The sequence below is a fragment of the Clupea harengus genome, chromosome 3, assembly GCF_900700415.2.
Source record: "Clupea harengus chromosome 3, Ch_v2.0.2, whole genome shotgun sequence".
Lineage (NCBI taxonomy): Eukaryota > Metazoa > Chordata > Actinopteri > Clupeiformes > Clupeidae > Clupea > Clupea harengus.
The window spans coordinates 24,363,406-24,386,868 of NC_045154.1; the positions used below are offsets into that span (position 1 = coordinate 24,363,406).

At 42.6% G+C, this 23,463-nt stretch overlaps 1 protein-coding gene across 1 annotated transcript in view; it reads right to left on the reverse strand.

The window, feature by feature from the left end:
- The window catches only part of ankrd27 (ankyrin repeat domain 27 (VPS9 domain)), a 34,001-nt gene extending 10,539 nt beyond the window's left edge, over positions 1 to 23,462 (reverse strand). Inside the window, exons 1-22 of the mRNA XM_031565141.2 lie at positions 23,202 to 23,462; positions 18,581 to 18,703; positions 14,995 to 15,105; positions 14,429 to 14,582; positions 13,931 to 14,085; positions 12,212 to 12,271; positions 12,044 to 12,097; positions 11,733 to 11,798; positions 11,460 to 11,536; positions 10,986 to 11,107; positions 10,103 to 10,181; positions 9,631 to 9,763; positions 9,308 to 9,400; positions 8,830 to 8,954; positions 8,125 to 8,207; positions 7,704 to 7,819; positions 4,218 to 4,310; positions 3,354 to 3,551; positions 2,791 to 2,850; positions 1,303 to 1,419; positions 862 to 906; positions 605 to 724 (exon numbers count right to left, since the gene is read on the reverse strand). Coding sequence (XP_031421001.1) covers positions 605 to 724; positions 862 to 906; positions 1,303 to 1,419; positions 2,791 to 2,850; positions 3,354 to 3,551; positions 4,218 to 4,310; positions 7,704 to 7,819; positions 8,125 to 8,207; positions 8,830 to 8,954; positions 9,308 to 9,400; positions 9,631 to 9,763; positions 10,103 to 10,181; positions 10,986 to 11,107; positions 11,460 to 11,536; positions 11,733 to 11,798; positions 12,044 to 12,097; positions 12,212 to 12,271; positions 13,931 to 14,085; positions 14,429 to 14,582; positions 14,995 to 15,105; positions 18,581 to 18,682 — 2,163 coding nt within the window. The 5' untranslated portion in view covers positions 18,683 to 18,703; positions 23,202 to 23,462. The remainder of the gene's footprint in view (positions 1 to 604; positions 725 to 861; positions 907 to 1,302; positions 1,420 to 2,790; positions 2,851 to 3,353; positions 3,552 to 4,217; positions 4,311 to 7,703; positions 7,820 to 8,124; positions 8,208 to 8,829; positions 8,955 to 9,307; positions 9,401 to 9,630; positions 9,764 to 10,102; positions 10,182 to 10,985; positions 11,108 to 11,459; positions 11,537 to 11,732; positions 11,799 to 12,043; positions 12,098 to 12,211; positions 12,272 to 13,930; positions 14,086 to 14,428; positions 14,583 to 14,994; positions 15,106 to 18,580; positions 18,704 to 23,201) is intronic.
- Between the last annotated feature and the right edge of the window lies 1 nt (position 23,463).

The window sequence follows — 23,463 nt, forward strand, 5'->3', positions numbered from 1 at the left end:
CACACACACACACACACACACACACACACACACACACACACACACACACACACACACACACACACACACACACACACACACACATAAACAAATGCTCTCAAAGATAGACCAACAGAGACATCCCCATGCCACTGCTCTGCTTTCTTCATACACCCATAAAAACAAAGGTATACACACATGAAGAAAAACACAGTAAATTATGTATGATATGCTGAGCCATTTCCAGCTCATAAAATGCAGATACAAATGGGACTTTCTTTTCAATATCAACACCACCACTGATGTGTTTCATCACAGTTCAGTGGTATAATTGAGTTGACAGCTTTTAAAAAAAAAAAAAAAAAACACATTTTAGGGTGTTCTTACACTTTAAAATGAAAACTGAGACTACATCTTTTTACAATAAAGTGACCTAGCAGAGTGGGTTTGAGTGGGTTTAGCTTCTGATCTAGAACTGCTGTGTGTTTCTCTGTCTCTGTGTGTGTGTATTAAACTGCTGTGTACATCACACCATTACAGGACGTGCTTAAGTAAGTGTTTGCAAGTGACTGAGTATGTGTGTGTGTGTGTTAGTTACGCCTTTGGGAGGTGATGCGAGTGATACCTTCTGTGTGGGTTCGCACTGCGGGCACTGGCACAGAGGGTGGCACAGCTCAATCTCGATAGGCATGACCGGCTCATCCTCCTCCGGCTCCTCATCCAGCCACGCCAGCAGGTAACGCACCTGACACACACACAGAGACACAGACAGACAGACACACACACATGGTTTCACACAAATTGTGTTTTGCCTTTCATCATATTGGTAGAACAAAACAGGATGCAGCAGATGAAAAGAGGATTCTGGGTTAATATTCTCACCATCTCCACGTCCCCATCTGCTACAGCTCTCAGCAGTTTCTCCACCTGTCAATCAAAAAGAGCAAAGCCATAAGGAAAGTCTGGAGCTGCACTCAAGTAAGTTGGAGTTTGACCACATTCATGACAACACAGTCTGGAGCTGCACTCAAGTAAGTTGGAGTTTGACCACATTCATGACAACACAGGATGTGGCTTAGGATCATAAATACTTGTGTTAAGGCCATTCCCACAAACACCGATAACAGGACAAACGAGGGATTGAAAGACCCAAACCATGAGCTACATGACAATGGGCAAAAAAGCCATTAACATCCTATAATCAAAGCCAGAGGATGAAAATGTGCATGACATACATAAATAAACTCATTCAAGTCTTGAAAGGAATACAAGACCAAACTGATCTAAACCTAAATGAGACTCAGGGGAGTCTAGAGGTCTCACCTCTCGGTGTTGTGTCCGGCCAGGCTCCGGTCGGGGCTCTGCACTCAGAGACGAGGAACTGGAGACGGACGAGTGTCGACTGCTGCAGTCAGACGGCTGAGGAGAGCGACTGGGGGACTAAAAGAGAGAGGGATAGAAAGAGAGAGAGAGAAAGAAAGAAAAGAGAGAGAGCGCAGGAGAAGGAGGAGAGAGTGAACACCACCAATCATTAGTACTGCATGCCGTAAACGTTTTAATGTAAGTAAAGGTGCTATAAATGACAGACAATTGTTGTTACCTTCAACAACGCAAGGTCATTATAAGGTAATTATAAGGAGAACGAGGTCAATATAAGGAGAACAAGGTCATTATAAGGTAATTATAAGGAGAACAAGGGCATTATAAGGTGATTATAAGGTCAACAAAAGTAGCTCATTATAAGAATCGACCCTTTGCACAAGCAAAATAATTCACCTGTCACTAAGCTCCGCCCCCTTTAGTTACAGTTGCTAACTCGGACAAAACCAGTGGAGCTGACTAGAGTAACAATGGCAACTGTCAGTATCAAAACCAGCCATATCCCAACAGGCTCTACACAACCTTTAGAGACAGAATGACCTGATTACATCTAGAAGCTCTCAAAAACGACTTTATGCCATGGAGGGATATGTAAAAAATGTAAGCTAGATATGGTGGTTGACAAGCTTAAATCAAAAGCAACAGTTTACAGATCGCAATGCAAGAGGGAGAAGCCTTATCTCACGATAACCACGATAGCAGATAACAACATCCAAGACCAGCATTGTTCGTGCACAGCAGGGTAAGATTAAATTAATTTACCTTCAATTAATTAAGTTGGAGAGGCACTACGATACAGACCTAAGTTTATTGGTTTATTATATTAGCATTACCCTGTCTCTGACATGACAGTGTCCTTGTAACATATGCAAGCCTAATCCTAAGGCTAGCACACTAAACCATTACAAAGCTCTACTTAATCAGAAAATTCCAACCTAACAAGAGTATGGCAGATAGCTAATGACATTTTCTTCCTCATTGTGATTGAATCCTTGAACTGGGTTACTGTGCCCTCATCACTGGCCTGCCACACAGCTTAATCCACAGGAGTTTCGGTTTGGGGAACTAGATTAAAATCTAAATTTCTGATGCCACTCAATGGTGTTGTAAGCTCAAGTCGTCCAAGTGCAGCTGGTACTGAACTGGCATTGGCTCGTCTGCGTTCGAAGGGTGGGACTTAGCGATAGGTGAATTAGCTGTGGGGATTCCCATGATTCTGGAGGCATCCTGATTGGTCGATGCAGCCTGACCACATTGAAACTTAATTTGCAGATAAGCCGAGACAGTTTGATTGACAAACTACCAAAGACAGAGCAGTGTTAATATATTCGACCTGATGCCACAATGGAAACCTGTGTTAGTAGCAGTGTAAACAACAGGGGGAAAGCCATAAGAGGCAAGCCACTGCCTCGGAACGCATCTCTCCCCTACCTCTGTGCTGCCGTCCTTCCTCTGGATGCCATTATGTGTGCGTTCCAACAGGGCCAGAATCTAGGGTTACAAGGATCAATATATCAGTATAAAACATACCTCACTCCTGGATCAATATATCAGTATAAAACATACAGTGCCTCACATCTGGATCAATATATCAGTATAAAACATACCTCACTATTGGATCAATATATCAGTATAAAACATACCTCACTTCTGGATCAATATAAAACATATCTCACTTCTGGATCAATATATCAGTATAAAACATATCTCACTTCAAAGATTACATTCTGTATTACTCAGGAGGAAACATTAAGGTTTGGCTTTCCAATATAGCCTAAATTTCTTCTTCATTATATGTTTATGATTAATATTACTGTTCTGGGATCTGAACGCAAACACTACACCTTAAAGAAATACTTGCCGATTGCAGGGTAACTTCGTTCTTATGCTGTGAGAGGAGACGTTATCTAATGCATTATCTAACTCCCTAGAACTGAGAGGAAAAAAGGGGTTTCCCTGTGCTGGCAGCAGGGGGCATGGGCCAGGGGCCTGACCTTGGAGTTGAGGGCGCACTGGAGCGGCGTGTCCTTGGCCTTGTTGTGGAGGGCTGTGGAGGCACCGTTCTCCAGCAGCACCTCGATGATGCCCTCGTAGCCCCAGCGCGCCGCAATGTGCAGCGGGGTGTCCCATTTGTCGTTCTGGATGTTGAGGCGACAGGTGTGCAAGTCGTAATACACCAGCGCCTTGACACACTGTCACATAGATACACAAGAGGGCCATGTTCATACATACCAACTGCTTTTGCAGACAATAGAATTAATTGATGCTTTTTTTAAACAAAGGAAGTTCTCATGGAGGTCTCCTGTCTCAGTTCAGTGCACATCTGTGGACTTTTTCCATAAGAAGTAAACATGTATGCAGAACTGAAACAGAGACTAATGGGGGGGAGGAGCTGTGGCGCAAGCGGCAGCATCCCTGTACCATGAATGTGTCTGAATGCCCATGGGGACCCGGGTTTCGAGTCAGGCTCGCGGTCATTTCCCAATCCCTCGCCAGAACTCTCTCCAGCTCGCTTCCTGTCTCTCTCTACTGTCCTATCGTAACGGTGTTAATTATCGGACGGCGTGTGTTATCGGCAAACGTTCGCGTTGTCATGTTAATCCAAATAAACTGAGCATATCGATTGTTAATCTATTATTAAACTTAGCATTTTTAGCATTATTATATTATTATTAAACTTAGCACTTTGGACAAAAGCGTCTGCTAAATGACTAAATGTAAATGTAAATCTAAATGTAAATTTTGATTCTTTAACAGAATGGCCGATTTTTGACACTGTCTGATAACTGACATAGCTACGCTATCTGATTAAAGGCATAAAAGCCCAAAAATAAATAAATCTTTAAGCAGAGACTCACGTCTTCATGGCCATGCATGCAGGCCAGATGTAGCGGGGTGTTCCCGCTGTTGTCCTGAGCATCAGTGTTGGCCTTATAGTGCAAAAGCAGCAACTGGAGAGAGAATGGAGAGGCAACAGGAGAGAGAGAGAGAGAGAGAGCGAGAGAGAGGACAAGGAGAGGAGAGGAGAAAAGAGACGAGGAGAAGAGAAGAGAGGAGAGGAGAGAAGAAACGAGGAGAGAAGAGAGGAGAGACGATGAGAGACAAGAGGAAAGAGAGACATGGGGAAATATGGAAGAAGAGAGGTAAGTACAGAGATCAGAAAAAAATAGAACATGAAAGGAAAAAAAAGAGAAAAAGTTTAAATGAATCATACATTGACCAATCAAATATTAAATCGGTAAAAATGGTCTTTTCATATTGTGCTGCTGCAGAACAGCAGTGGGTTAGTGTGTGTGTCTGATGGAGGTGTGTTAGGTAGTGGGTCAGTGTGTGTCTGATGGAGTGTGTTAGGGATGGGGTCAGTGTGTGTGCCTAAAGGAGTGTGTAAGGGATGGGGTCAGTGACCGTGGTTACATGGATTCGAATAACTGCCTTAGTCGGACTGAAATCGCATTATCCGTTTCATGTAAGCACCTTAGTCGGATCGTAGTCGGACCGCACATAGTCGGACAAACACCCCTGGATAACTCGATCCGATCCAGTTGATAGTTCGACTATTGCGGCATGTAACGGTGAATTGGATAAGGAACTGGACTTTGCGTCTTTGCGCATGCTCCCTCTCTCCCTGCCAGGTCGTGACCCGGAAAACGAAAGAGGGATAAATTGTCTCAACTGTTCATAATAATGACACAGTTTTTTATGAATATCCTGCAGACTGTCTCACAAGCTTATTCTTGTTGATTATGAACAAACATAACAGAAGAGGTCCGAAGATATGAGCACCTTTACAACCCCTCCTTAAACACGTATAAGGACGTTCCACATTTTATTTGCTTAAAACAACAGCAGTACTGTCAAATCAGCTGTCACTCGGCTATTACCTGACCAAGGTTCCATGGCAATGTTCCGAAAGCCCATTTTTCCGACAGCCCGCTGTTCCGAAATTGTGAGTACAGCAACGTGAACCACTATAGCCCACATGCACATCCCAATGAATCACACAATCATAAACATATAAATGCCTTTATTTCACAAGCATTAACTTGAATTCAGAATATTATTATACACACATGCATTTGCATCGCGATGATACAAACATATTTTTATGATTGCCAACGCATGCATGCTTTGTCAGTGCTTGACAAGATCTGCGTAATGTCCTGCGACAATCTGCCGGTGATTTCCTTCGCATGAGTGGTAGCCTACCCCATATTCAAAACCAGAGTAGGCTAAGTTAACAAATATTGCCTAGGAAAAGTTATATGCGTGATAGCCCGGTGAGCGTCTCCGCTCTGCTGTGCAAACGAAATGCTGTGTGTGTTTTGTGCCACTTAAAATATTTCTAAATTTTGCCAGGGGGACTATTTTTCGGAATATTGAGATTTCGGAATATCGGGCTTTCGGAACACTGGGCCGTCTCCCCTGACCAATACCTGTCAAACTCGGTGATACTATTCACAACTAATTTGTCCTTCATTTTATCAAATATGATGAAATTTGGTATTGTGCACGCGAGGCACGCGTGAGTTTAGTTTTGTTCAGTTATTAGGGCCAATGATTTTCCGTTTCAAAAAAATGCATTTTCCGTTTCACATTTGGTGAATTCCGTTTTTTTTTCCGTTTCAGCTCATTTTGTTCACCCTGAGGTATATTGATGGCTTAAAATGAGTGAATAATATGTGCCCTTTAGATTGTTGTTTGCCAGCATTAACAGAACAGAAGACTAAACATTTTTTGTTTTAAATGCGATTGGGAAGACGAGCAAGTGAATGTGACTGAATGTGGCTTTAGCGGACGTGTGTGGATCAACCGTTAAAAAGGGGGCGTGGCCGGAGCAGAGTTCAGCGCAGACGTGACATTTTCTCAGTGGTTTTGTTCTTTAATTAATGTTTGTTCATCGTTGCAATCGTTGTTGTGTTTATTTGAAAGAAATATAGCCTTGCAGCCCAAAATACAGGGGAATTTGGGCGATTTGTATGCACAAAATGATGTTTCTGTTTCAAAGTTGCAATTCCGTTTCAAAGTGTTCATTCCGCGAATTCCGTCCGTTTTCCGTTATCGCGGAAAATCATTGGCCCTAAGTTATCTGGCGCTGAAAAAAAACACGAATAAGTACTGTCAAATCAGAAAGCAAATCAGCTGTCACTCGGCTATTACCTGACCAATACCTGTCAAACTCGGTGATACTATTCACAACTAATTTGTCCTTCATTTATCAAATATGATGCTATTTGGTATTGTGCCCGTGAGGCAAGCGTGAGTTGAGTTTTGTTCGGTTATTTGGCGCTGCCCTCTAAACACAGAGACGTGACAGGTGGATCGAGATATTTTCCCGTAAATACCTTTACCTAAATACCTTTATAGACAACATCGATCATACACTCCCATTGCACTCAAACAACCACACTCAAACGAGGAGATATTGTATCAATTAGCCTATTATGTATTGTATTAATTGCACAGAGTTCCAGTGGCGCATGCAGCCGTACGCACTGTGCGTACCTTCTGCTACGCGAGAAGAAAAAAAATATATCATGAACGCATATTTATTACAATGGGGAAACTATAAAATCGGAGTACAGACAACTAATGCCCAGCGTTGACGATGCAGATACAGAGCTGGAAACAGCTAAATGAGTTACGCAGTGAACTTTATCAAGCCCTGGAAAGTTCGGCAAATTTCTACCCAAACATTCATTGCGTCCTGAAGGTCTTGTATCTATCTACGAAAAGACTGACTGGACTTGCTCTCATGAATATTCACACAGATTTGGAAATCGACAGCGAAGAAGTACTAAAACAATTTGATGCAACTGGCAGAAGGGCAATGCGTTTAGGCTGTAACCCATTATTTGCGCGCGTGTGTGAATGTGCGTGCGTTTCTCTCGCCTTTTATCTTTCACCTTTGAATAATGTAACTTATAAACACATCGGCCCGGCAGAAACAAACAAACAAACAAACAAACAAACAACCCAAGAGGCAACACGCATTTCTGGACCGATGAACAGACGCGATTCATGCTCAATCAACTGTTGTTGTTATTGGTAGTGGTGAAGAGGTCAAGCGGAAAGGGCTGTATCACCACTAGTTGTAATGAAAACAGCGCCACCTATCGTATCGGATATGACATGCTTTCGGCCAATGATTCGATTTATTCACTGCCATGTATATTGGGATAATAGCACTTGCCCCAAAAGATAGCATAGTCCGACTAAGCAAAGATTCGAATTATACCATCATGTAAACACACTGAGTGTGTGTGTGTCTGAAGGAGGTGTTAGGTAGTGGGTCAGTGTGTGTGTCTGATGGAGGTGTTAGGTAGTGTGTAAGGGATGGTGCTCACCGTTACCCCCTGGTAGCCCTTTTGGCAGGAGAGGTGCAGGGGGGTGAGGGCGTGGTAGTCCGTGGCATTCACCACCGCACCCTTGGACACCAACAGGTCAATCAGTAGGGACTGACCTACAGACACACAGTGAGGTTGGATTAAGCATGAAGAATCAACCACCCAAACATTCACAAGAGTTGCCCAGTTAACAGACAAGGCAGGCATTTCCATCAGGGTTTGAGCTCACTGATCATTTACTCCAGAATCGTAATATTGCTTGATCACATCCAAACACACACACACACACACACACACACACACACACACACACACACACACACAGAGAGAGAGAGAGAGAGAGAGAGAGAGAGAGAGAGAGAGAAAGAGAGAGAGAGAGAGAGAGAGAGAAAATGGCATTCTGGGACAGACAGGCTCTCACCACAGAAAGCAGCAACATGAAGAGGAGTGTAGCCCCGATCATCTCGAGAGAATGGAGTGATGATGGATGGGTCGTTTAGTCTTCTACAGAAGAAAATAAAGAACGAGATATAACTTTATCAGTGTTATCAACGCAACAGTATTTATAGCAACAACAAAAACTGCAGGGTGGGAACTAACGACTGCAAAAAGGGACGACAGCATGTGAATATGCTTGTTATAAAAAAGCAAAGAGATTCACCCAAATGTGGGTCGGTTCTCGGCAGACGTTACTGTTATTCTGGTTACCATGCACGCTTTGGCTGCACAAAGCATTCAGTGCTCAGAATATGGCTGCAACCTAAACATATGGCATTTCACTCACTCTGACCAATTTTGGCTTCATTTCTGTGTAATGGAAGGGCATGACGCCATGTTGTACATGCTTTTTACAGTCACTGGTGTAAACCCAATAAGCAACACAAGAGGGAATTTAATCAGCAGTCTGACCATATTTCTTCACACATGTTTCAGTCAGTTAAAACACCAACAGAAACACAAACCTCAACTACAAAAACTGTCCAATTAGGTATCTGGCATTCTGAATCTCATTCATATGCTGTGATGTCTATATATGTTGCATCAGTCTAGAGACTAAACGGCGGGTAATGAGCAGCATCCGATAAGGTCTGTGAGAAGGTGGTTTGGCCCGGAGAGGTGAGCTCACCCTGACACGCGGAGCTCACAGCTATCACAAGAGCAGAGAGGATGACACATCTTCACCCCGTCCTCCTCCTTCTCGCTCTCGCTCAGTAGGCGCCGCACCTCCGCCTCCTTCCCACCGGCGATGTGCTGCGAACACACACACACACACACACACACACACACACACACACACACACACACACACACACACACACACACACACACACACACACACACACACACACACACCCTTTAGAAGCCCGGTGGACATGAGAGTGCTGCTGGCCCACTGATTCGGACATTTCTAAAATGCACTGTCCTCTCGTACTGGATGCTTTTCAAACACCTGACTGTGAATGATGGTTTTAAAGCTGTAAATGCAACGAACCGGTCAGGAGTCACAAAGTTTAGCTTAAAATCCGTAGTTGTGCTGACCACTGCATTTGGGTCACAGGTCAGGGGTCAGGTGTCAGTCAGGAGACATGAGTGTAGAGGCTCACCTCAAACAGGTAATCTATGGGTGTAGCAGCATTCTGGGAGAGCAGGTTTATCTTCTGCCTGAAGAACAGCTTGTTATTGAGATCCCCTGGGCCCTAAAAAGGCAGACATTATACATTTATATACCAATGAGTACCAGTGAAAACCATGACTGGGATAATTAATTAACTAATACAATAATTCATCTAATTTCAGTGGTCCTAAAACATGTTGACAGTCAGGGTAGGTGTTCACATGCTATGTGAACCTTACTATGACTTTTCCCTGGATCCCCTCCTCCCCGTCTCTAACGCTTTTCTTCTGAGCGACCCCCCCCTGTCCTCACCGTGAGGCCCTGACTGAGGTGGCCCTGGCTGACGTACTCCACAGCGGCCTCGAACGACGTCAGGCAGTAACTCAGGTCATCCTTGGTGGAGTTACAGAAGTGAAAGTTCTTGATGTAGCTCAGATTCGCCATCCTGAGAGAGGATCAAATAGCGCCACTATAAACCCACTGCCATTCAGGAGTATAAATGAATAAATAAGCATAAGCAACAACTATGAATGATAAGCAACAACTATGAATGATAAGCAACAACGACTTCAGATCCTATTAAGCTCTATACTGTAACACCATAGTCGTTCCTCTGACTGTGTTGGGCCTTAAAGATATTGCAAAAAAGTGAAGTGACTGCTGACTTGTGTAACAATTGAGTAATTGTTCATCAACGCTCCTCATTGCACTGCTATCACACACACACACACACACACACACACACACCTCTACATGGCAACCATGTGATAGGGCAATAGCTCACCAGTTGGGGATTTCTGTTTTCACCAACAGATACAGGATAACTGACAGCAGGTCATCAGCACAGATGGCATCTAAGCTCACTGCGGAGGGAAAAACAAGCATGAGGACAAGGACACTAGTTACTCGGTCTGCATTATACACAGCTACTGGTTCATTGCGTAACACAAGCAGTGCCTTCCTCTGTGAGAACACAGCAGATCCTGTGTGTGTGTGTGTGTGTGTGTGTGTGTGTCATAGATGTATCCCCAAGAGGCCGGTTTAACCTCTCTGATACTGGCCGTCTCTGTCTCCTTAGTTAGGGCCTAATGGGTAAATTGGCTGTTTGGCTAACAGACATTAGGGCAGAATTGGTCTGCTCTGCATGCACAGAACAGTCTTGTTACAACAGCCACACAGTATACTGAACGACAGGCTGAAAAGACTTCGCTATGAACAGCGAGGAAGTTGTTAAGTGTATCTCAGTGTGTGTGTATGTGTGTGTGTGTGTGGACCGAAGATAATTTAGTTACACGGGAGGCACACACAGAAACACACAGTCGTGTGAGTAGGAGACTAATCTACTCTACACACACCCTGGGCAATGAGCCACTGACACTTTTATCAAGCAGAAAACTACAAGGCATTATGGCAATGGATCGACTCGACGGAGGAATGTTCAAGAACAGTCATACACAATGCCTGTTCTGGGGATCTCCTCTTTAAGGGTAATATCAGAGGGGAACACATGCCTGCACACACCCACACACACAAAAAGACAGAGACAAGGACAGAGACAAGGTCATTCACAGACAGACAGACAGACAGACAGACACACACACACACACACACACACACACACACACAGAGAGACAAAGACAAAGACAGACATAGACACACATACACACCTTTAGGGCTGGGAGGCTGCATGATGGTAAGGGCCACCTTCCTCAGGCAGAGGAGCTTGTGAAAGGGGGAAGTACAGCGATTCAGCTGACTCAGCTCTCGCTTCGCTCGAGGGATATTTATACTAGAGAGAGGAATATGGAGGGGAAGGGGGGCAGGAGAGTGGGAGGGGGCGGGAGAGAGAGGGAGAGACAGAGGGAGAGAAGAGGGAGAGAGAAAAAGTGGGTTAAACATGAAGAGAATGCAAAGGGAGAGAAAGAACAGAAGAGATGAAATTGCATGATATCAGAATTATGACACATTTAATCATTATGCAACCAGATGTACAGCATGGGTTAGCTTCTTTTTTTTAACACAGAATGTGAGATTATGAAGGGATAAATAAATAACATTCATAAATCACATTCATAATATCTGTGAAACATCGGAAAAGGGAAGTGAGCAGATTCTCCGAGACGCTCTCTGATGCAACCCACCTAAAATCAGACTTGATTCCAAGGTCTTTCTGCTGCAGATCCTGCAGTCCTCTCGTGGTTTTATTGAAGGCAGCGTCCTGTTCAGGCACAAACAAGATGTGTGAACATCTGACACTCAAGAACAACAATAAAGTAAATTGCTAAAGCAAAACACTCACGGAACACTCCCCACAAAAAGGATCCAGTTTTATTGTTTCTCAACAGCAATAACTGTCCTAAAGCTTATTTTTAAAAGTTCAAAACAGGACAGAGAGGAAATGTGAAAATCAGTACCTGACTTGCTTCCAGACTTCCCACGTAATTAAAGATGAACTCATGGATACCATGATGTATGTACATCTGAGAAGGAGGAGAACATGTTAAATCCACAATAGCCACAAACCATGTGACCCCATAATCCGGGGCATGACATCCAGATGATGACCCCCTGCTCTGGTTTATGGTCATTTAAGAGCCTGCAGGCATTTTTACAGCACCGTGTGGCTTTCCAGGACGGTTTTCCCAGACCCATAGTGAAGAACCAGAAAACAAAAGGGCTGTTAAAACTGAAACAAACTTTTCCCGTGAGTCTGTGTGGCCCTCACCTCCACTGCCTGCTTCAGGAGGGTCATCTGGAGCTCCTGTTTGGCAAGCACTTTCTGAAACCCACACAGTCAATTTGGTCAACTTGGTCAAACTGGTTACACTGATCTCAGAGCACAAGAGTAGCAGAAACAGGGCATGTAATAAAATATGAATACAGCTTCACCTACCAGACGAGAGTCCCTCAACAAGCACTGAAGACATTTTGTGTACAGGGCATTAACGGAGTCCTGCAGGTTGGGAGACACATACCATAGTTACCGGCGTTAGTAGCAGCGTGTAGCATTAGAGACATTTGAATCAGAATCTAGTGTTCTAGAGGCTGACCACTCAAATCACTCCTACATTCTGCAAAATGCTTTTACTTCCATGATGCTCCGTTACCCCTTTCCACCAACGTGAACCAGGTGGTAGTTCTGGGTTGGTGCTAGTGCTGGTTCGGTGCTAGAGCTAGTTCTGGGTTGGTGCTAGTGCTGGTTCTGGGTTGGTGCTAGTGCTGGTTCTGGGTTGGTGCTAGTGCTGGTTCTGGGTTGGGGCTAGAGCTAGTTCTGTGTTGGTGCTAGTGCTGGATCGGTTTGCTTATCCACGGGCTGGAGAGCCATGTCATTATGTCACTGTGTACATCTGTATACATCTCCGCTCTCTCATCAACACTAGCGCCAAGTGCAACAACAACAATGGCGCTCTAGCAAGCAAGCATAGATACTAATTTAGAAATGAGTAGCTATGCTTGCTCGGGTAATGTTTGCTCACCAACTAGCTATCCATTAATGTTACATTCATACCATCGATGTGTTTTATAAAAATGGTAGTCACAAAGTTTTAGATGGTCTTGTTGGTCAGGATAATTCTGCCCCAAGTCCCTGACGTATGCGGTTCTTCATTCTAGACCAGCAAAGCGTTGCTTCCGCTCTGATACCTTATCCTGGCCGAGAGCCGTTTTTTTTAATGTCAAAACTAGTGCTGTCAGTTTAACGCGTTATTAACGGCGTTAACGCAAACCCATTTTAATGCCGTTCATTTTTTTATCGCGAGATTAACGCAAAATTTTTTTTATTATTGTACTAAACTGTGTAGTAGGCGAACGTTACGGTTTGAGTGAATGGTGAGCGCGATACGGCGAAATGGATGATAAAAAGCTTCTGAATGGAAAGTTTACTTTTAAAAGTTGTGTTGTGCAAAAGAAGCGAGCTTCACTGTTGTCTGAAAATGTCAACAGGCAGCTGGCTGAAAGCAAAGAAGTAGTAGGCTTACCTTTTATTGGTAACCTAACTGTTACGGTTCATCGTTTCTGAAATAAGAGGCCTGACTGCTATGTTCCCAGCAAACTTGAAAAAAAGAAAATATTAAGCCATGGTTTAACTGCACTATAGGCTGAGTCCTTGTTTACCTGAAATGTGCACTTTATAATTTTATTTTGTACCGCCCTGTTTGGCAATATTGGTTTTCAATCAAATAAAACATTTGCATAAAGCAAGCCAATCGACTTTTCCATGTTGATAAGGGCATTAAAATAAAAATAAAATGATGGAAAAAATAAATAAACGAAGGGACATTAAGAATACATAAAAATTTGCGATTAATCGCGATTAATTTTGAGTTAACTATGACATAAATGAGATTAATCGCGATTAAATATTTTAATCGTTTGACAGCACTAGTCAAAACACTAAGAACTGGTTTGAGATTAGGCACTGGCTCCGAACCAGGCCTTCAACTGCCTTGGTGGAAAAAGGGTATGTGTGGTCCAGACTTCATCAATCAATGCTATCAGTCAAACACAAAATGAAATCGCTGTTCACCACTCCCATATGCATATTATATGATAACAGTTATAAATTAGTATAATGCACTGTCACCAAAAAGTATTTATGTAGCTGATTTCTCACTATGTGGTAGCGCAGTCCCTTCCTCTCCTGTTCCTTAAAGCTATGGCCGAAGCTGGCGATGAACTTGTCCAGCTTCTCTGTGTGACGACCCAGGAACTCCTTAACATCCTCCACATTCTTCAAACAGTAATGTGTCTGGACAGCACTCGTGTCACCTGATACACACACACCCACACATACACATAAAGGTACGCACATACATACATACATACATACATACATACATACATACATACATACATACATACATACATATATACATACATACATACACACACAGCCGCTTGCAAAATGTACAACGCGGAATTCAAATCGATAATAGTTTTTCTGGAAAATAATATTTTGTACCCAAAACAACAACGAAAACAACAATAAAAACAATAAAATAAATACATATGAAAATATAAAACTAGTGCCAACATAAAAAGAACAAAAGGTTGAATATCTCTTTCATCTGGTTGTCACAGGCCTGAGGCTGAGGAACACGGATGGGCATACCTGGGCTCTGGGCCTCGAGGGGTCGGGCGATGCATAGGATACTGTAGGCCTGCTCCTTCTCATTGTAGAAGGTCTCCTCAAAGAGGATGGGCACAGAGGCTGGGCACTGGAAGCCAGCTCCCAGTGTCACCTGGTTGTCCTGTATGGAGACTTCCTGAGGTTGGCGGAAAAGGGGAGACATCAGGGTACTCAGGCAATCTAGAGTCCCGCATCACACAACAAAAACACTACAAGTTACACAGCACTACATGATTACATTACATTACATTACATTTAGTCATTTAGCAGACGCTTTTATCCAAAGCGACGTACAAAGGAGAGAACAATCAACCCCACATTCTACAGCCACAGCGTGTATGCAAACCCCTTCCATACAAATCTCAGAATTCAGATTATCTGATACTTGAATTACAATGAACATGTGAACATAACACCTCTACACAAGATCACCAGAACATAACAGGATGATGCAGGTGACTTGACAGTTTCACAGTGTCTGATGAGCTCGAAGGAAAGGAAGGTGTAACTAGAAGGACTTGGTAGTGAACTTGAAGAGGCTGCCTTACCTTCCCATCAAGGGTCTGGTAACCTTGCTCAGAGGGCTGTAGAACGTACCCGTCAAACTGAGCCGCTGCGTAGGTACTAACAGGCAGACTTCCCCAACACGGCACCAGAATCTACCATAGCAAACAATGACAAATAAACAAAACAAATGACAACAGGGTCACCAGAGACAAGATGTCTACAACTACATAATCACAGAAGCTTCTTCCCAGAAACTGCATATAACAATAAAAAATAAAAAAATAAACACCTTCTAGATGACCTTTGACCCTCGTCATGGAACATGAGAACTCCAAATGACACGGATTTACAGAAATAGCCACCACATGCTTACCCCAGTGCTGCAATCATCTCCACCTGATTATCAGCTGGGTCAACTACACTACTGCACCACTAAACCCACGGTCCACAAGGGAATATTTTACCCCACTAGTCTGTGACTCAAAGCCCTGGAGGGGTTGGGGGGTGGGCGGCCTCAAACAGGGCCTCTCTTTCATAGCATTTGGCATCACAACCATCACATGGGGACGTCTGACCTGCTTACACTCTTCCCTCAACCCACTACTCTCTTTTTTACATAAGTCCTCCCCCCTCTTCTCCATTCTCTTGTATTTTTTTTTATTTTAGTTTTTGCCCTCCGTGGCTGATTTGGAGTAAGATACACAAAGATATCAGTTAAAGCATAATAAATACAGTATAGTATGACAGAGGGGTTACTGTGTAAATGGAGGGAAAATGCAGTATCATCTGGAATCATCTGGAACGGCTCACTTTCCCACTGATTATAAATGATTCATTAATGCTTAACATGTATTTTAGGTTTAACATTGCTTCCACATATTGATTCATGAGTGTTTGGCTTTACTTTTTTTCTTTTTTCAGCCTGTTTTTTCCCCATCTCAGTCTTAAACATGCACTAATATCTCAAAATCAGACAACATCAATTACAGAAACTCTGTGTAAAACAATGAAAGACAAATAGTAGAAAAACAATGCATAAGAGCAAAACACAAGGTGCCATAGGCTCGCACATTTTGGGAAGTCCTTTGGGCAGGCATTCTTCAGATTTTGGTTGCCCGAAAAAAATGTGACAACATTTTTTGTATATGGGCCATTCTACCGAATTGGTGCAAAGTGTGGTCCCACATCAAGAAAAACTATTTACAAAACAATTAAGTATTCAGACATAGATATTTACTAAGAACATGTTATGGTCTATTTAAACCCAAGACATTAAATGAGATAGGGATAAGCTAAATATATACAAAATCATCATTTATAGGGTACTTTCTATTGGGAAGTAGCTGTCCCTAACCCTGACATCTAAATTTCAGTTATCAAAAATAACACTTTTTACATTTTTTAGATTTTTTTCAATTATCTAATTTCAAAGATCTTTATGATTAAGTTTAAACAGAACTTGGAAGATTTAGATTTATTGTGGGTTTAATTTAAAAAAAAATAAACTATACTCAAAAAATCATGTCCATAGTTTTCATGTCACTACCGAAACACAGGAGTTTTAGTCCGTTGGCTGAGCCTATTTTTTAGCCACACCCTTGCATTTATAACCAGGCAGTGATACTGCATCCCTGTCCCTCATGGCTGAATAGTAAGTAGCTAGATCCCATACTTTTGATATAAATGTGTTCCAAAGTCTGAAAATCAGTGTGTAACCTTAAGAATTGTCACTACCGAACACCTTTTTTTCTTTAATTTAGTAAACTTTTTGGGGTTTTGTGCAAAGTATTATGTTTGTTTGTGTGTACACCTCTTCAAAGATTTGTTTGCTAGCCATGTGCTTGCTAGAATTATTTATTTATGCTCAAATTTAGCTAGAATTGTCACTACCGAAACAGTCACTACCGAAACAGCCACTACCAAAACATATGGTAAAGTTTCGGTAGTGACATGATCGTTTCGGTAGTGACATGATCGTTTCGGTAGTGACAAAATGGAATGGTAAGTAGTTCAATCCCATCATTTTGAAATAAATGTGTTATATGGACTAAATGGTAAAGATGTAGATAATGCTGATTTCTATCTGAAATTGTTCAGGAGAGAAAGAATCATAAGACAACAAAATGCCAAAAGGAAAAAGTGGAGCAGAGAGGCTGAGAGAATACCGACAAAGAGTGAGGGATGACCCAGTGAAACACCAAGAATATTTAAGGAAGGAAAGAGAAAGAAATAAGAAACGAAAGGAAGGAAAGTTGAAATGTATCAGTGATTTATCCAACAGGGAGCAAAAGAAGGTCAGAAAATCATGGAGGAAAAGAGAGCAAAAGCACAAAACATTTGTGTTTTTACTATTCCCAACCTAAAGCACGGTATGAGTTAAGATTAAGCAATAAGGTTGAGGAAATATGATACAACCTTGCAAACAAAATAGCTACCGAAACAGTGCTGTCACTACCGAAACAGTGCAGTCACTACCGAAACACTGGATGTTTTGTAAAAAATAAAGTATATTGAGTTATCAACTAAAATGTTATGATACTGATTGGTTTAATGTATGTTCAATTTCATCAATCATCAACTCTGGAATCAATATGATCAGTATTTTGCATTTTACAAAGAAATATTGCACTTAGATTTTGATGAATTGTATAAATTGAACTTTGAAATTTGGTAAAAATTTCATTTTTATTGATTTCATTGTGAAAACCTTCAAGAAATATTTGTAAAAATACTCGTCAGAGAAGGGAAGGAAACACAATCTGAACAGGTTAATAATAATACGTTTTTACTATAGTTTATTGCTATGTTTCGGTAGTGACAATTTTTGGGAGAGGAAAAACATTCCAACACATTCTGAAAATAGAATATAAAAATTGACGGTTCATTTACTAGATATGTGTAGTTTAGATATGGTACAATATATATACGGACAAAGTTTTGGGAATAAAACATACAAATGTTCAAAATATTTCCAACCTGACTTTGCACCAATTAGGTAGAATGGCCCATATATACACATTACTGAAGTTTGTAACTATATCACTGTTGTGTACATATTGCAAAATAAATCACCAGAAGTTCGGTCGAGTGGAGCTGAAAAATTGGCATAAATTCATGCTCCTCGTCTCCTTTTTGACAGCTGTCACATTTTGATTTCCACACCCACGTGACCAATTTCTCAGGCTTTAGTATTTTCCTTCACTGCACATATACATAAACTCACTCAGTGTATGCTCAGTCTGTGGACTGTGGCAATATGTTTGCACAAGAACAAATGGATGAGGGTCTGATAAAACGTTTTAATGCACTATTTTGTGTGGAATGTTGGTGTGGAAGAGGACCCAACTAGAACCTTTCCGTTTAACGTATACACTGCCTAGTGGACAAACCATCACGATCAAAGTTTTTCCTACAAATAAGAAGTCAAAAGAGCAGAACAGGCGAATAAAGGAGGGAATTTATTTCACTTAGTGGATCATTTCTGCTAGCCCGTTGGACAGGGTGTTGTTACATTTTGGTAGTCTGATGGGAAAACTTTTACCGGGATGTCGGGCTAGCGATTTTGCAAGCCCTGATAGAGACGGAGAAAAACAGAGACAGAGAAAGATTTAGGAGACAGACACTCACAATGCCATGCACCTCTGCCACGTGGCTGCACAGGTCTGGCCTCTGCTTCTCTAGTGCCTGGTAGAAAGGGTTCCTCAGCAGGTTCTCATCATACACAGCCATAGGGAACTGACACTCAAGGTCCTGAGAGAGAGAGAGAGAGACAGAGAGAGAATATGAAATAGGCGGAAGGAGGGGGAGGTCCATTTGGATGAATGTGAGAATGAAGGGAGATATTTTAGTGGGTGGGATGGAATGAAGAGGAGTTGGAGGGAGGAGGGACATAGCAAGTATGCAGTCAGGGAGGAGGAGATGGAATGAGGAGCATTAGAAAAAAAGAGAAAGAAAGAGAAAGAAAGAAAGAGAGAGAGAGAGTGTGAGAGAGAGAGAGAAAGGGGGGTGCAAAGCAGATAATCAGATTAAACAGATTACCAGACATTTAGGAATTCCGCAGAACGGATTAGTGTACAAGATATGTGGTCATATTTGTTAAACATCCAAAGTCAAAAGCAAATCCAAAGTTGCCTGTGGGTTTTGCCAACAAGAACACATCATTTTCCAGCCATTTCGTTTATCATACAAGCACAAGTACCTAGACAGAAAGCACAAACCACGGCAGCCCAAAGCTTGTAACATTAGAACCTCCAACAAAATTCAGCGTCCCGGCTGTAAACAGGCGTGAGTGTTACGCAAGCAGCGGTGAATGGCATGGGGGGGTTAATGAGAGGTTGTCAGGGGTCAACCAGCCTGATGTCTTAATCAGTAAACAAGCCAGTCAGGCACAAGCTCTTCCTCTGCTCCATCCTCACCGCCCATCAAACCACGATGAACCTCCCGAACAACAACGATGTTGTTCCAGCCGCGGCCAGTGGTGCTCTTCAGCCAGCTGCTCCTCAGCTGAGCTCGTTAGCATCCCTTGGAAATGAAATTAGACCAGCGCTGGTCCAGTGTACAGTAGCCAACAACTGCAGCAGCAGCAACGGCAACATCAGCATATATATACTGTATATATACACACAAGAGCCTGAGGGGTTGTGTACAAAAGACGCAGTAAAGAGACAAAACTTCAGTCATCTTCCACACAGCATAAGACAGTCTCTGTTCTCCGGAGCAAAGTCAAAACCAGAGATTGAATGCTGTTATCCAAACCAAACTCAACATTAAGTCACAAATTAAGTCACAAAACATCTCTTTCAGATGTCAGAGCTTTACGGCATTCGCACATACAAAAAACTGTGACTCAAAAAAAGCAGGCAGACAATGCTTTCTTGAAACAACACAACCTGACAAAATACTGCTACTGAAAAAAAGCACTTTTGGGAAACTATCAGAGCACAGCTGTTTTCTTCAAGAGACAGCACCTTTTACAGGTCACTTTCATGGCACCAAGGCTTATCTTTTGAGCCAAGACAGAATACACGAAGCACTGACACAGAGACCCGATCAGATATGTTCTAGCCATGGGATAATCAATGCCCTGATCTCTAAACAGAAGAGATGTGGTCATGACTGAGATGACTGGCTGCTACAGATGAATAAGTTAAGCCATGTAAAACATACAGGGCATAGAGACAGGAGTCACACTGAGACTGTGGTGAAAGTAAATTAAAGAACTTACCAACTCCTACGACATTTAAACCTACACAAGCTGCTCTGGTTATGTATGGCATTGCACTGTATGAAATTCCACTTAACCATTGTGAGGGGGGGACTTTCAGTAAGTCACCGTGGGACTTCCTCCGGCTGAGATGATGAGAAAGGCCGCAACAGGTGCCCTGCTCAAAACTGAGCCCACTTCCCCAAAGCATTATTAAGTTTCTCTACGTGATCTAGAAATAGGGATACATCAAGGCTGGCACACATTTCAAGGAAGTAAAAATACAATAAAAAAAATTCCTGTGCGTTCAGCTTTGCTTACTCTTTGATGGTGGACAGCACAGAGATTGGGGCGAGATCCTGCTTGGGCTCCTCTAACTATAACTAACCCTAATAACCAGACGTCTTAGAACAGACAACACTACCGTCACACAAGTAAACAGTCTTTTATACTCTTTGAAGGCTTAGTAAGACCTCATAAAGTTCAGCCAATTTAGCATAAAAACACTGTAATCCTAGATAAAAAATACAGTCATGAACCACAGAATGAACGGAATGCCATGTTAAAATTCCACTGTTTGCTCCATCCAGTCAAGTCCCAGCCAACTCTTTCAAAAGTAGAGCCTCCATTCACTGCAGGTCTAGCACACCCTAGTTCTAGATCCATCCTGGAGAATAGCTCCGCATTACTCACTTCTTGGAAGTGATTAAAGAAGGCCTGCGCCAGGCAAAGAAGACGCATCTTCACAAAGTTGAGCCGGCGGATCAGGCAAGAGAGAATCATCGTAGCTGAGGATGGGGGGGGGTCTTCAGCATGGACCACTGATGAAAGACGAACTGAATGACGGACACTGGAGATGTCCGCGTTGGGAACTGACTATGGAGAGAAGCGGGAAGCGAGGAGCGCAGCTGCGGTGCATGATGGCACCCCGCCCCACCTGACATCACCCTACCCCACCCCAGCAGTCTCCATCTCTCTCAAGGTCAGAGATGCATGCTGGCCTGAAACCCTCAAGAATGCAACCATGTGATCTGTTCCAGCAGACCGGACTGGACCCAGTTGGGGGAAACTCCTCACTCGTGATGAGGAAGAGAGCGTGAGAGAGCGAGCAAAGGAAAGAAAGAGAGAATGCAGGGGACGTGACAGAGAAGGGGGAAAAGGAAGAGAAGGCAGAACAAGAATTCGTATCCGCAATGTTGAAAAAAAGGCTACCTTTGCGTTCCCTCGCAATACATTAGCCTTCCTTCTTTCCCTGCATCCTGCAGATCACTGAAATGCTTTCTTTTAGTGAGCTCTCATTTTAAGTATTGGTTTAAGTTTACTTTCATTGATTACATAGCCATGCTTATCATTAAGCAGTAAAACTAAATCCACATATTAGATGCCTACTTCAAAGTACAATTCTATGAGCTGATCCATGTCATGGTGCTACATGTTAGTGACAAACAGACCAAGAGTAATGGGATTGCAAATGGATTGTGAGGTAATGCAGAATGTAGGTTATTGCATGGGAACGTAAAACTTTTGCGGGGAACGCAAAGAAAATCAGGAAAAATTCCCAATATGACCCTCAGGGGGCTTCGCCTTCGCACACACTTGCCCCCAGAATGTGAGGTGGGGGGAAAAAAGATACAAGTTTTACTTGGAAGAGCTTGCTGAAAACATTATGTACTTCCTCCCACCCCCTGCAATCAAAATCCCCGTGGTACTCCAGGCCTCTGCAGGGGACTGGCCATTAGGGCTGACCGGAACATCAGGGGATGTTTGCAACACTCCAAAAGAGAATCTTTATTAGGACGTACATATAATCAGAGACGGTTCAGAACCTGTTCTTGAGCAACTGTGACAATATTCTGTAGCGTGCAAGGGTAGTGAAAGCTTCCGTGTGCGTAATTAGAGACTGCTAGTTTTCATAATGCAGTGTGAATGTGTAGCAAGAATGTTAATGTTTAAGTGTGTAGTAGAGTTCGAATTTAGAAGGAAGTTCATGCTTCCCTTCTGTGTCTTATGTTAGCGTGCATTACTGATATCGTTATTGTGTGTTTTGTTGTAAAATGCCTGTAAGCCCTGTGTTGTTGTCTTTGTGTGCACCGTTACCCTCTGTGTCCTGTAAAGAATAGACATCCATCCTGTTTTTCTTAATCGAATACTACAGTATGATAAGCTATCGGTCAGAAGTATCGTGGGTTACTTCACCTGTTGCTCAAGCTTACCTTGACATAAAAAAACCTGAACATTACAGGCATTAAATATACTATCTATAGTTTCAACACAGTCCACCAATACAACTACAAATCGATTCAAAATAATGTGGCTGAACCTCGATGAACAGTAATGTTCGTAAGATACAGAGCCGCCCCTGACAGCAAGCGTGCAGACTAGCGACGCTAGTTAAGCATACAATTATGTAACGTTGCTGTTTGTTTTGCAACAGCGTTTTTAATACACACGACGTGTGAAGTGGGCAAACACAGTCGATATGACGCCGAGTCGAAAAATGTCAGATGGCCAACTTTAGGGGCCAGTTGCACTAATGGTACACTGCTCCCTCAAACAGGATTGATCAACATTAGCCCATGAAATAAGAACAGCTTCAAGTCACCCAAACAACATAAAAATGATCGGGCTGACAATCAAAATCCAGTACAGATAGTTGGAGCTGCAAGTTAGGTTAGCTACGGGTAGACTAATAAAAAGTTTCTAGCTAACTACAAATAGAACACACTATTTGCACCATGTAGTATGCAGATAGCATTAGTTGCATCGAGCAAAATCCATCGCTTGTAGTATGCCACCGAAAACGGTCTTGGACAAGACTGTCCATCACCAATTTTCACGGAATCTGGTTACATAGGACTTTCTCTTAGGGTTGTCAGAGCCAAGTTGGTCCTGTGCCTTGCTCAACAGCAGCTACCACAAGCTACACATAACGTTAGCTTGCTATCGATAGCAAGGATTATTTGTTATGCGAACAGTGCACCTATGATCCGGATATTTTAGCCTTGAAACAATAACAAACACATAACAGAGTTACGAACGACTTACCAAGTAAGTTATTGACACGGAGGTCGCATGATAAAATTAAATGTTTTCCAGAAGAGGAGCGTAAACATCAGTCTCTTGCGAATCAACGTCAGCACCCGGCCTGTAAAATGGTGAAGTGTGTATATTCGTGTGAGGTTTCTCTAGCCAATGGCGTTCAACATCGGATGACCAAAGCTCATTTACTGAGCCAATCATAACTCTCTTTTGTAGATACAGAACACATCGCTGAACAGACACATTTCTAGAATTGTTCAAACAGATT